The sequence below is a fragment of the Geotrypetes seraphini genome, chromosome 2, assembly GCF_902459505.1.
Source record: "Geotrypetes seraphini chromosome 2, aGeoSer1.1, whole genome shotgun sequence".
In the NCBI taxonomy this organism is placed as follows: Eukaryota; Metazoa; Chordata; class Amphibia; order Gymnophiona; family Dermophiidae; genus Geotrypetes; species Geotrypetes seraphini.
The window spans coordinates 314,049,807-314,063,194 of record NC_047085.1 but is presented as its reverse complement, the minus strand read 5'-3'; the positions used below and the strand labels follow the sequence as shown (position 1 = coordinate 314,063,194).

The 13,388-nt window shown below is 42.8% G+C and overlaps 1 protein-coding gene across 2 annotated transcripts in view; it reads right to left on the bottom strand.

Moving 5' to 3' along the window:
* PIK3R4 (phosphoinositide-3-kinase regulatory subunit 4) overlaps positions 1–13,388 on the bottom strand; it is a 155,368-nt gene that overhangs the window by 30,363 nt on the left and 111,617 nt on the right. For both annotated transcript variants that reach the window (XM_033930022.1, XM_033930023.1), the window contains 2 exons: positions 12,996–13,127; positions 5,198–5,298 (listed from right to left, as the gene is read on the bottom strand). In XM_033930022.1, the coding sequence (XP_033785913.1) occupies positions 5,198–5,298; positions 12,996–13,127 (233 nt within the window). The remainder of the gene's footprint in view (positions 1–5,197; positions 5,299–12,995; positions 13,128–13,388) is intronic.

Genomic DNA, 13,388 nt, shown 5'->3' with positions numbered 1-13,388 from the left:
ACGTTGGCGAGTCTGTCCTGGAGGTTGGGATCCATATCGATTGTACGGAGCCATGCCAGGCGACGCATGGCTACCGCGCTTGCGGCAGCACGTGCCAAGAGTTCGAATGCATCAAAGGAGGATTGCATCAGCTGGAGGCGTAATTGGGAGAGGGAGGCTACCACTTCCTCGAACTCGAATCGAGCTTGGGTGTCTATGAAGGGAGTGAACTTGCGGAGCACCGGCAAGAAGAACTCCAGATAGGAAGAGAAAAAGAAATTGTAATTCAGCACCCGTGACGCCATCATGGAGTTTTGATAGAATTTTCTACCAAATTTGTCCATCGTTCTCCCCTCTCGGCCCGGCGGTACAGAGGCGTAGACCTGAGAGGGATGAGAGCGTTTGAGAGAGGACTCGACCAGTAGGGATTGGTGAGAGAGTTGAGGGCCCTCGAACCCTTTATGGTGCACGATGCGGTATCGAGCATCGAGTTTGCTGGGAATCGCCGGTATGGAGTACGGTGTTTCAAAACACTGCATGAAGGTCTGATCCAGCAATTTATGCAGAGGGAGCCGAAGCGACTCCGTTGGAGGGTTAGGTAAATGCATGGTGTCCAGATACTCTTTGGAGTATCGGGAGCCCGTGTCAAGAGTCACATCCAGATCATCCGCCATTTGTCGGAGGAATGATGAGAAAGACAATTGATCCGCCAGCGTCGGTTTGTGAGACGGGCTGGAGGAGGAAGAGGCCTCCGGGTCCATGGACATCGGGGAATGGCACGGAGAATCGGGTACGGGTGTTTCCTCGTACTCCGGTCCCTCCGGAGGGGATACCTCTGATGAGGAGTATCCCATACGTTGCAGTTTTTTCTGCGGTGACACCTCCGAATGGCGTGAAGAGTGCCAAGATGAATGTCTGGATCGATGTCCGTCTCGGTGGCGGGACGGAGATCGGGATCGTCTGTGCATCGCATGGTCTCCCGAGGCCCCCAAGTGATGGATAGGGCTGGAAGCGGTGGATCGCAACTGGGGTTGCGATGCGGGTTCTTGCGATGCTACCCAAGTCTGGTAAGGAGTGCGGAAGAACTCTTCCTGACTATGCCCAGGGCTTTGGTTATCGATCGGAGGTCTGGTCCCATGTTGGCGCGGGGGCGTAATGGGCTCTAATGGCGGCATATCAGTAAGCGAGGCTTGCCGCATGGGCATCGCCGCCCTCCCCCGTTCGTCCTCGTCGGTTGTCGAGGTCGACCTGCGTGGGGGAGGGGGAGGGGCGGACCGCCCCTTTGGACCGGTACCGGGAGGTCACCCTGTATGGCAGCGATGAGCCCGGGTCCGATGGTCTGCATGAGCTCAACGAATTGAGCTTCCAGCATGGACCGTAGCGAAGCCGATAAGGAGGGATCCGCACCGAAAGGGGGTCCTCCTGCACGGTCATCGCGTTCCTTCGAGGTCGAGTGCTTCTGCTTGGTAGCTTTCGGCACTTTGATGACCACTGGTGGTACTGTGGAAGGAAGAGGTACCTGAACCGAGGAGACCGGGGTAGGCACCGACGTCGAGCTCGTGGATGGTGTCGGGATGAACGATGCCGGTTTCACCACACTCGATGCAGGAGGGGTCGATGCCGGTTTCGCACGAACCGGGGAGGTATCAGATGAAGTGGAAGCTGAAGGATCCTTAGCTGCGTCCATCTTGAACATCGACTCCCACAATAGGCAACGCCGTTTGAATGAGCGTGCCGTAAGGGTAGAGCAAGGCCTGCACGATTTCGGAATGTGGTCAGGACCAAGACACTGCAAACAGCGTCGGTGCGGGTCCGTGAGTGAAATCGCGCGTTGGCACTTGCTGCACTTTTTAAACCCGGTGATTGGCCGGGACATAGGCCGGAAAATCTCCGCCGCGAGGTCGAAGCTAGTGGGCCTGAGCCACATGGCCGGCCCGTTCGACCCGCCGGAGGAAATAATCTTTTTTTTTTAAACTGAAAAAGAAATGTTACTATTAAGAATTAAAAGAAAGCGAAAAACGCGGACAAGGAAGGCAAATTTAACTGAATTCAGCTAGCGCATGATGAAGTTGAACTTCTCAGCTCCGCGGAAAGAAAAGAACTGAGGAGACACGCCCGGCTCTCCGGGCGGGAAGGCACCGGCGCATGCGCGGTGCGGGCATCTCGAAACTTTTAAGTTTCTACAAGCAACACGTGCTTGTGAGACGTCCGTATCGGGCTCTGTCTGATGACATCACCCACTAGTGAGAATACCTGCCTGCTTGTCCTGGGATAATTGCTGGTTTGAACATTACAATTTGGGACATTCAGCCATTTCTTGTATGAATTTATGTTGTCTTCTGGATGACTTTTAAGAATGGATTACAATTTTGAAGATTTACTGAGACATGTTTTAGTGCACTAGCTAAATATTTAAACACCAGAGTATTTTTTGCTTTTGGCATTATTTTTCACTTTTGCAAAAATAAGGGGTTTTTCTGACCTTTGATAATACCCTTGCCCCCAATGTATCCTTTGAAACAAGCCATGAGCTTAGGGCATGGGGACATTTGAGATCTTTTTCCCCCCTTGCAATTGATATCAAAATACTATTTTCTGTATTCATTTTGGTGTATGGAATCAGACTTTCCATCCTCCCAGTCTATAACAGACTGAATCTCCTGGTTCAGGTTTGTGTCCTCATATGGTCAGGGCACATATTGAGGGGAGTTCCCCAGCACCGCTACTGGTGCGCTGCAAACAGACGTTAAGGATCCACGGCAGTTCAAATAGGCATTCCACATAATGCTCACAAAATCTGGAGTGAAGCCTTGTATGGGGGTCTTGCAAATCCCAGCAGGGACCCCCTGCCAGTCCTCCTGGGCTCTGCAGCACCCACCCAACTGCGCTTGGCTAAGCCACCTTTGGAGGGGCCCAGAAAAGGTCTCTTCCCCTGTGGATCCCCCAGCTCTGGAGGACTCTGAGGAGGCTAGATTCAAGGCTCTCCGCCCCCATCCCCTAAACACTGTCACACACAGGACATAGATGCTCCCTGGCCAACCATCCAGCAAAACCTGGCATGATATAGAAATAAAAAGGCCTGAGGAGTCCATCTCTATTGATTTTTAAAATCGAGGGGTTTTGAGGCAGACAGACACTTCAGAAAAAAAGATCATTTAAAATCCAAGATGGCCACTGCCGGTAAAATCGCACCAAAAAAGGCCCATGAGGAATTCCCTATCCCTGCGCTTTAAAAAAAAATTTTCAGGAGTTTTAAAGGTGGGGGCCTAGGCTCTGGCTGCAGAAACCTTCAAAAATAAGTTTTGGAGACACCCCCCCCTCCGATTTTCCCCTTAGGCTACAATAGCCTTACTCACTGTGCTATGCGGTACCTGCCTGCCTCAGCATAGGATTTCAGCTGGACAAATGGAGAAAAACTCTGCCTCACAGATTCTCTGTCACCGCAAAAGGGGTGGGGGTGGAGGACCATGCAGCCAGCCCACTGCTTTTCTCGGCCAAGCCAGGAAGTAACCAAACAGCCTATTTTCAAGCTCCTGAGTAAATCAGGGATGCAAGCAGCTATGCAGGGGATGGTCCCTGAGCTCAAAACATAAAAAAGCAGACTGGCTTGCTAGGTGACCGCAGGTCTGCATCTTCTCCCAGGCAGAGGTCCCAACAAACCACAGAGCAGATCAGTAATATTTCTGAGCATTTTGCTTGCAAAAAACAAACTGAGGAGGCAGGGTCAGCTCCCTGTGAAGGAAGTGGAGTTGAAAACGTGATTGATAGTTTCTGCAAGCAACTTGCAAGTTGAGATAGAGAACCCTATTGTTTCAGGACCACTAAACACATTGCACTAGAATTACATTTTATCTTCTTCAAACCACAAAATACTAGCAATCATTTAACCATAATGAAGCCTTGGGTGGCATAACTGTATTAGAGATAACAGTATTAAATCCCTAGTAACTAAAACAAAACCCATATGAATTATACAATATTTAAAAATTCTAATACATGAAAGATAGAAATTTGGGTTTTCTAATCAGAAACAATGCCTTTGGAATCTGGAGGCGAAAATACAATTTTTTTTTCTCCCACTGTATTGATTTTTCGAAGCACATTCAGGTTAGAAAGAAGCTTCTGTTCCAAGTTTGTCCAGTGGGGTGATTTAACGTTTCTGAGTCAAACATTTGAGAGTGAGAGAGAGAGAAGGTATAAACTAAAGTAACATCTCAAGGTAAAGGTCTGATACAAGTAAACTACAGGAGACCTCAACAAAATACATGGTACCTGCTAACAAGCAAAGCCTGTAGTGTTTTTTCAGCTTGCTCACTCGAAGATGAAAGAAGTACTCAATAAAAGGACAAGTCAGAAACAGTAAAAAAAACAAAAAAAAAAAAAAACCACTCCACCACCAACCCACACACTCAAGCTCCATAGCTCACTAAATAGAACCAGGTAGAAAAAGGAAGGAAAGGGAGCCTGGCTTGAAACAAAGACCAATGTCAAACTAATCATGTGCATTTTTGCCCAATAGCAGCTCTTGGGCAACACATCACCTTATGTTAGTGTTCAGACTAAAAATATAATTTCTAAATGTAATATTTCTCATAGGGCTACTTAATAACAAGAAAATTAAACTGCTTGCAGTGTATTTTTGGAAAGTCTTACAATCTACAAAATGTCATGATATAACTTATCCTTGGAATTCCTAACTTAAAAGTGAAAACTGTATACACATCTCCCTTTCATATTCACAGGGATTAGGGGCACAGCTCCTTCATGAATATTTAAAAAAACTGCAAATAACTTTAGGTCCCCCACCCTGACTCCTTCGTGCCTTCAGGACCCTTCCACAGCTTATCTTTGAGCAGGGCAGGAGCAATCTTCTTATGCTCCTGCTCCATGCAGATGTTATCAAAAATGGCTGTCTCAAGTTCCCACAGCAGTCTCGTAAGACTGAAGCAGGAACTTGCAGAAGCCATTTTTTATCGCGGATCTGCATGGAGCAGAAGCACAGGAAGATTATACCTGCCCTGATTTAACACTACACCACCAGGGCTTCAAAGGTAAGCTTTGGAGGTGGGAAAGAGGCAGCTTATTTGGAGACTCACAAATAACCAAATTCACGAATCCCAAAACCGGGAATATAGAGGGAGACCTGTACAAGAATAAGTACTGCATGAGATCAGCACAGAAAAATATTTTAAAGAGCTGAAGATGAAGTATATCTAACCTGCATTTCAGAAAGCGGAGGTGCGCTGCTGGCCCACAAAGTAAATCGCCTATCACCAGTTTCCATATCCCACATTGAAACTTCATTGTTGCCTTGAACAGCTGGAGGGATTTCAAAAATTGAATATCAATGAACTTACAACGTTGCTTTTCTGCCTTACTCATAAAATCTCCATCCAAACCATAATATTCTCTTGAAACTTAGGGCTAGATTCACTAACAACAGCAACTCAATCACTGTTAGCCGATTCTCTGGCCGATTTTTCAACAGCGATTGATTCACTATTACATTTGCATGCAAACTCACTGACTTGATCACTCAGTGAGCAATTGAGTCATGTGCAGAGCCCTAACAGTAGTGACAGGGGAAACAGTCTCCTGTTACTGCTGTCAGGGCTTCTGCTGGGTTTGTTTTGTTTGTTTTTTTTAACGGCAGATATTTTGCATGTATTACACATGCAAAATATCTATCCCATTAAAAAATATTTTTTAATCCCCCACCACCGGCCCTCCCCCAACAAACGCACGCGGCGACCCACAAATGGCAGGAGGGATGCCCACTCCCTCCTGCAACCAGAGGCCCCACCCCCACCCCGCCCCTTAACTCCTACCTTAACATTGGGAGCAGGAGGTACTCAAACACCTCCTGTTCCTCCTTTTTTTCAGATGCCACTGGGTCTTGGCCCCTCCCTGGTGCATCAAGAATGTTTAAAAAAAAAATGAACCCACAGGCCAGACAGAGCAGAAGTTTAACTCTCAAAATTCTCTAGTTTGTAAAAAGCCTGCAAAACTAATACCAAGTGAAGAAACAGCCACAGAGAAATCTCTCTTCACTGTAGTTTCTTCCTCGATAGGCTTCTTCAGCTTTGTTCTCAGTACATCCATAAATGGTACAAACTTTTCCACTGTACCAAAGCCAACAAATCCCATGGCACTGAAGCAACACCTCAAAGCACAAAGTGAGGAGAAATAACAGACAGGAACAATTGGAGATCAAACATAAAGTGAGGAGAAATAACAGACAGGAACAATTGGAGATCAAACATAAAGGACTATAAACAACTGATAAAAGAAAAAAGAAAAACATTCTACTCATCCAAAATACATACATCCAACACGAGTTCTAAAGGAATCAACACTCATGAATTGTTCAACCTGGTCAAAAATTTAATCGACACCACACGTCACAGTCAATCCATACACGAAATAAAACTTCCATCAGCAGACGATCTAGCACAACACTTCGACTCAAAAATTGTGAACCTAAGGAACAACTGCCCAACAAACAATACAGATGAACATCAAACAGCCAACATACATGAAAATGAAATACCAGTGGACATGTTTTGGAACTCCTTTCAGGATCTAGAATGGAATAACTTCATAAAATTTTACAACAAATATACCAAATCAAACTGCATTCTAGATCCCTGTCCCCCCAACATTATGAAAGCAGCCCCATTAGACTTTAAACTAACACTGTGGAGTCATATGTCCAATAATCTCATAAACAGAAAATTCCTAACGAAAAATGGTCACATTATAATCACCCCAATTTCAAAAAATCGTAAACAACACCTAACATCAGCAACCAACTATAGACTGGTAGCATCCATTCCATTTTTCGTAAAAATAATGGAAGGCTTAGTACACACCCAACTGATGGACTACCTTGATCAATTCTCACTACTACATGAAACCCAGTCTGGCTTCAGACCTCTATTTAGTACCGAAACGGTGATTGCAGCGACCCTAGAATACTTACGCAACTTATTCAGCAAATCATGCAATTCAACATGAGCTCGGCCTTTGACTTGGTGGATCACGAAAAATTACTACAATGCCTAGACGCAATCGGCATCGGAGGTGAGGTACTTGACTGGTTCCGAGGATTCCTTATGACCCGCACCTATCAAGTACGCTTCAACTGCAACCTTTCTAAAATATGGAGAAACCCATCAGGCGTTCCACAGGGATCCCCACTACTCTTCAACGTCTATATATCTTCACTAGGCATGCAGCTGGCCCAGCGAAGTATAAAAGTATTCAGTTATGCAGATGACTTCACAATCATTATCCCGTTTAATGCGTCTCCCTCCGAAATCACCCCCATAACAACAGAAGCGCTAAACCTGATGGAACAATGGGCCACAGAATTCAAACTGAAGCTCAATTCAGACAAAACTAAATTCTTTATAGCCTCGCCACACGCACATAATACGACAAAATCAGTACGCATTAATAATCTTAACTACCCCATTCAACCAACGATGAAGGTTCTGGGGGTAATACTAGACTAATCTTAACTACCCCATTCAACCAACGATGAAGGTTCTGGGGGTAATACTAGACCAAGGTCTAACAATGAAAGACCATGTAGACTCCCTAATCAAAAAAGGGTTTTTCACTCTCTGGAAACTTAGGTCCATTAGAGCATACTTCAACGCTTCAGCTTTCAGAATTCTAGTACAATCCCTAATACTAAACCACCTTGATTATTGCAACATTACCCATCTGGCAATCTCCCAAAAGCAAATGCAGAGACTACAACTAATACAAAACGCAGCAGTCAGGCTGATTTTCGGGCTGAAGAAGTCTGATCACATAACCCCTTCCTACCGACTCCTGCACTGGCTGCCAATGGAGGCACGAACGAAGTTCAAGCTGGGATGTCTCTGCTTCAAGGTATTACACGGTCTAGCCCCTAAATACATAACAGACCTCTTCTCATTCCCAACCAACAGACATGAGAGAAGAACACACCTGAAATTCGTCTCCCCACCGGCTAGAGGATGCAAATATAAGAGATACCATCAACAACTTCTATCGTACCAAGCAGCCTTATGGGGCAAAGACCTAGAAAAATTAATTTCACACACAAACAAATACGGAGAATTTAGGAAACACCTAAAAACTTACCTGTTCTCGAAATACCTAGGGAATGAACCAGGACAATAGCCCCCCTTCGTAATACCATCCCAAAACCGAACTTGTAAACTGTCAACCCCTAATCACTAACTATGAATACTCCATTCAATTCATGGAATTTTTCTAATTCTTTGTAAGCCGCATGGCCCTGCAGCATACGAACTGTTGTTATCACGATTAATGTTGTTATAATCAGATGTACACTGCTATACTCTATAATTCGCTGTCTGTACAATTTCTCTTTATTGTAAACCGCCTAGAAGTCGCAAGATTGTTGGCGGTATATAAGAATAAAGTTATTATTATTACTTATAACAGGGGAGTCTTCATGGAAAGCAGGGTTAAGATAACCACATACTGGTGACAATATACAACAGAGGCATGGATGGATTAGCTATCCCAGAGCTCAGAAAAGCTTGGAAAAAGCTTTTCTGAGCATGTTTAAGTTACCTCCCACCACAATGACCATACATTTCCCTCCTCAGTGTGTTCTCCACCTATAGGTAGGTTCAGAGAGGTGAAGGCAGAATGATATGTGTGGCTAACTTATCCTACTGCAATTCTCAGAGAACTCCCACTATAGGTAAATAATGATATGAGTCAAGGACTGCAGAGAGAACAAAATTAAGAAAAGGGAGTAAAAGAGAAAGTTAAGAGCAGAACAAGAAAATAATAATAACAACAACTTTATTTTTATATACCGCAACCCAACAAACATTCAGAGCGGTTTACAGAGGAAGAGACTGTATATAGACAGGGATATTACAAAAAAACTTTCAAAATTACATTAGCATGGTAAATTAATCAAATTTTTCCTGAAAGTGTTTTAGAAGTACATCAAGGCAGAAGTGCAGTCAGAGAAATTTATCAAAGAGAAGTTTTGATTGACTTCCTAAAAGTTTGGTAAGAAAGTGCGTTCGAGATAAAGTTGGTTAAACATTTGTTCCATTTGCCTGCTTGGAATGATAGTGTTCTATTGAGGAAACTCTTGTAGATATAGCCCTTCAAGGATAGAAAAGCGAACAAGTGGGCACTATGTGTACAAGTTGTGCCTGGAAATTCGAAATGATGGGATAGATAGATTGGGGATGAGCCTGTTATGGTTTTGAAGCAGCCAGTGTAGTTTTTTGTAATATGGGCTTACATGATCCGATTTATTGAGACCGTAGATGAGACGGACTGCAGCATTCTGAACGATTCTCAGCCATTTGATGGTTTTCTTAAAGGATCCCAAGTATATAATATTGCAAAAGTCTAAGATACTCAAGATCAAAGATTAAACCAGCATTCAAAAAGAGAAGAAATCAAAATAGTGTTTAATGGTACGAAGTTTCCATAAAGTGAAAAAACATTTTTTAACCTGAGAGTTAGTGTGATCTTCAAAAGTTAAGCTTCAGTCCAAGATGACACCCATGATTTTGATGGTAGAATTAATTGGGTGGTCTGACCCATTTAATCTCAAAGAGGTATTGGTGATCTTGTTATTAGTACTTGCCAGAAAGAACTTAGTTCTATCTGAATTCAATTTTAATTTAAATTGCGTAGTCCATTGTTCTAGTAAGGACAGATGAGATGAATTGTTCTGTCTCTTGAGTCAGTGAGGTTATGGGAATCATAATTGTAATGTCATCCGCATATATATATGATTTCAATTTTGAATTGGATAACATATTTCCCAATGATGCCATATAGACATTGAAAAGTGAAGGGGAGAGTGGGGAGCCCTGTGGACTCCACAGGGATTACACCAAGCCTGGGAGAAAGTTCCTTCACTGTAAACCTGATAAATACGTAAACCAATTTAGTACCTGTCCAGAAATGCCAATGGAATCAAGGCATCTAAGCAAAATGTCATGATCAACAAGGTCAAAAGGCACTGTTCAGGTCGAACTGCAGTACCAATGCGCTTTTTCCCAGGAAAAACAAATGGAAAAGATGTTGAACTTCTCTAAGTATTTCAAGAGATCAATGTTAACCAGTCCTTCCATTAGTTTAAGAAAAAATGGTACTTTGGCAATAGGTCTGTAGTTGGCAGTCCAGTCAAGGAAACAGACTCCTTAGAATTTATTAATAATAGGAGTCACAAGAATATGACCAAGTTCCACTGATAATTTGCCAGTACACATGCATAAAGAAACCCAATTAAAGAGTACAGCCTTGAAGGAGATAGGAGCTGATTTCATAATAGTCGGTGGACATTTATCCAATAGGCAATTGGATTTTACATATTTTGAATACAGCTTGAGGAACTGGTTCCAGTCTGGATTTTCAAAATGATTCCAGATCATATCAACAGCTGAACTTTCTTTTCCTAAAGGAATTAAGAGTGATTGGTGAATCTGAGTTTGAACCTACAAGAGACAATCACAAATTATGAATTTTTGTACCAAAATAGTCAGCTAAATTCATAGTAGAAGGTAGAAAATCTGTATTAGAACATTTATGTAAATCAATATCAAAGAATTGACTATTCTGAAAAGTTTTTACTATTTAAAGTAAATAATTTATTTTTTGAGAGTGATGTTTGCAAAGCTTTTCTTTGATCATTCTTTTATATTCTTTAACCTTTAAGTCTCCAAATAAGTCTGTCCTCGTCTTTCCTTGATTTACACCATATTATTTCCAATTTACGTAATTCTCACTTTAAAACCATTAAATCAGTATCATACCAGCTGTCTGATAAACGTTGTCTTTTCCTGCATTCTTTTCAGAGGTGCAATATCGTTTAAGACCTGATTGCTAAAGTTTTTCCATCCTAAAATGAAATTTGGATCAAAAACTGAGTTAGATATTAAGCTATAATGCGTCCAAAATTCTACTGGGTTCAGTTGACCTCTTGTGCAAATAGTTTTCTCTTTGAAATTGTTCCTTGGTTTTGTTTTAAATTGTCTTTTAATCCAGCATAATTCAAAATTACATAAAAGATGGACCGACCAAGGAGTATTGGTCCAAGTTTCACCTTTAAAAATCTGACTATCTGGCAGGATAGATAGAAAAAATGGGCAGGCACAGTGGTGGGAGGAGGGGTAAACTGCACTTGCTCCAAAAGGCCCTTTTCAGGTTTTACTGAGCTCTGAGAGAGCTCATCTGTCCATGATGCCATCAGATGACATCACCACCATGTATCTGACTCATCCCTGCTTATTCATGAGAGAAACAAAAACACTTTGCAGAAAAAAACCTTGCCACATGGTGCTGACAGCCAGTGTGCTGCTAAAAGTCAGCACTATACCAGTGAGGTCTCTTGACACTATCGCAGAGCAGACCCCACTGAATCGCTTCATCTTTTTATGTCCTTAACAAGATACGGCCTCCAAAACTGAACACAATACTACTCCAAGTGGGGCCTCACCAATGATTTGTATAGGGGCATAATTACCTCCGGCTGGTTATACCCCTTTCTATGAAGTACAGCATTCTTCTGGCCTTGGCCACAGCCTTGTCACATTGTTTCCTCAACTTGAGATCCTCGGTCACCATCACCCTGAGGTCCCTCTCCTCCTATCTCATACATCTTTGGATTTCTGCATCCTAAGTGCATCACTTTGCACTTCTTCGCATTAAATTTTAACTGCCAGATCCTTGCCCATTCTCCTAATTTTTGGAGATATCATGATTTCTGCTTCCTCCAGGGTATCCACTATATTGACTATCTTCATGTCATCCACAAAAAGGTAAATGTTTCCTTCTAACCCTTCAGGAACATAATAGCAACAAAAAGGGTTTTAGGTTCATATACACTGTGAACTGAAAAAAAATGCACCAACATGTTTCTTGTCATATCTTCCATAAAACTCAGCCGATTCTTATGAAATTTAGTGTGTCGTGTCCAGAAAGAAGTTGGTGTAAACCTTGATGTGCTGCTACACAAGATCTGAGAAACGGGCACTGTCTTCGCTCGATTCGCACATAAGAGCACATTGATGTTGTACACGATCTTGTACTGATCTTGTAAGATGTGCCGCAAACACACTGAACTTGCCAAATATCAAGAGAAGCAGGAATAAGCCAGACAACTACGGTTAGGATAATTCATGACGATCTGAAATTAGTGTCTTAAAAAGTGTCATGCCCAAGTGTTGACTTTATACAACAAAGACACACGCCTGAAACGGTACAGCAGCTTTAGACCAAGTATCCGGAGCACAGCATCAGCTTCATATGGTTCACAGATGAAAAAATATTTACAGTAGCTCCATTGATTAACACACAGAATGATCGCCTGTATAGTGCCTGCAACAACACTGAAGTGCGAGGTTAATGCCAACCGCTTACTACAGACCCACCCAACCTTTAGCCAATCAGTCATTGTCTTGGTCGCAATCTTGAAACTCGGATTCATGGATCTGTTCGTCATCGATTCTAGGGTAAAGATCAATGGTGCATACTACCAGGATGTCCTCTTGATGCAGAAGCTGTTGCCAGTGATCTACTGCATGTCGGGTGACTAATTTATCTTCCAATAGGACAATGCCCAAGCACATCGGGCAAAGAACACTGTAGAACTGCTACATCGGAAGACCCCAGGCTTCATTAGTCCAGGCCTCTGGTCTGTGAATTTACCAGACCTAAACCCAGTTGACTACTAGATCTGGGGGATGATACATGAACACATCTACCAGACAGCAACATCTGATGTTGAAGACCTTAAATAGTGCCTCATCTCTGTTTGGAATGAGCTGAAGAAGAGCATCATTGACAAGTGCATAGATCAGTGGCGACCAAGGCTGAGTGAGTGCCTTCGTACAAAGAGAGCACACTTTGAACATCTGCTTAATTGAAACAGTGTATATTTCATACACAAGTTTAGAGCTATCAATATAACTTTTCCAGCACCAATAAAACTAGTCTTACTTTCTAAAGTGCTTTACCTGCAATTACCCAGGACTGATAGAGAGGATGCATCAGAAGGCGTCTGATTCGTGCTCTGGCAGGATGAGAGTGGCTGGAAATAGGCAACTGAAACCTCATGTCCCAACAAGCCATAGTGCCATTACTGGTACCTTGGGGGAGTGGAGTGGGGAATAAAACAGAAAAACACACACCTGAAAAGACCCAATCTATTTGTTCATAAGTTATAACACAATAATATTTTCAATCAATAATTAGGAAAGAGTTATATGAAATAAGTCTAAAAATGTTAGTAGCAGTTAATCTGGAAAATCGATGAAATTAGAATTCAAGAAAATTCTATCATTGAGGGTGAAATCAGCTAAAAACATAGGTCCTTTTTCTTTCTGGCTCCAATTCTTCACAGTTTCCTG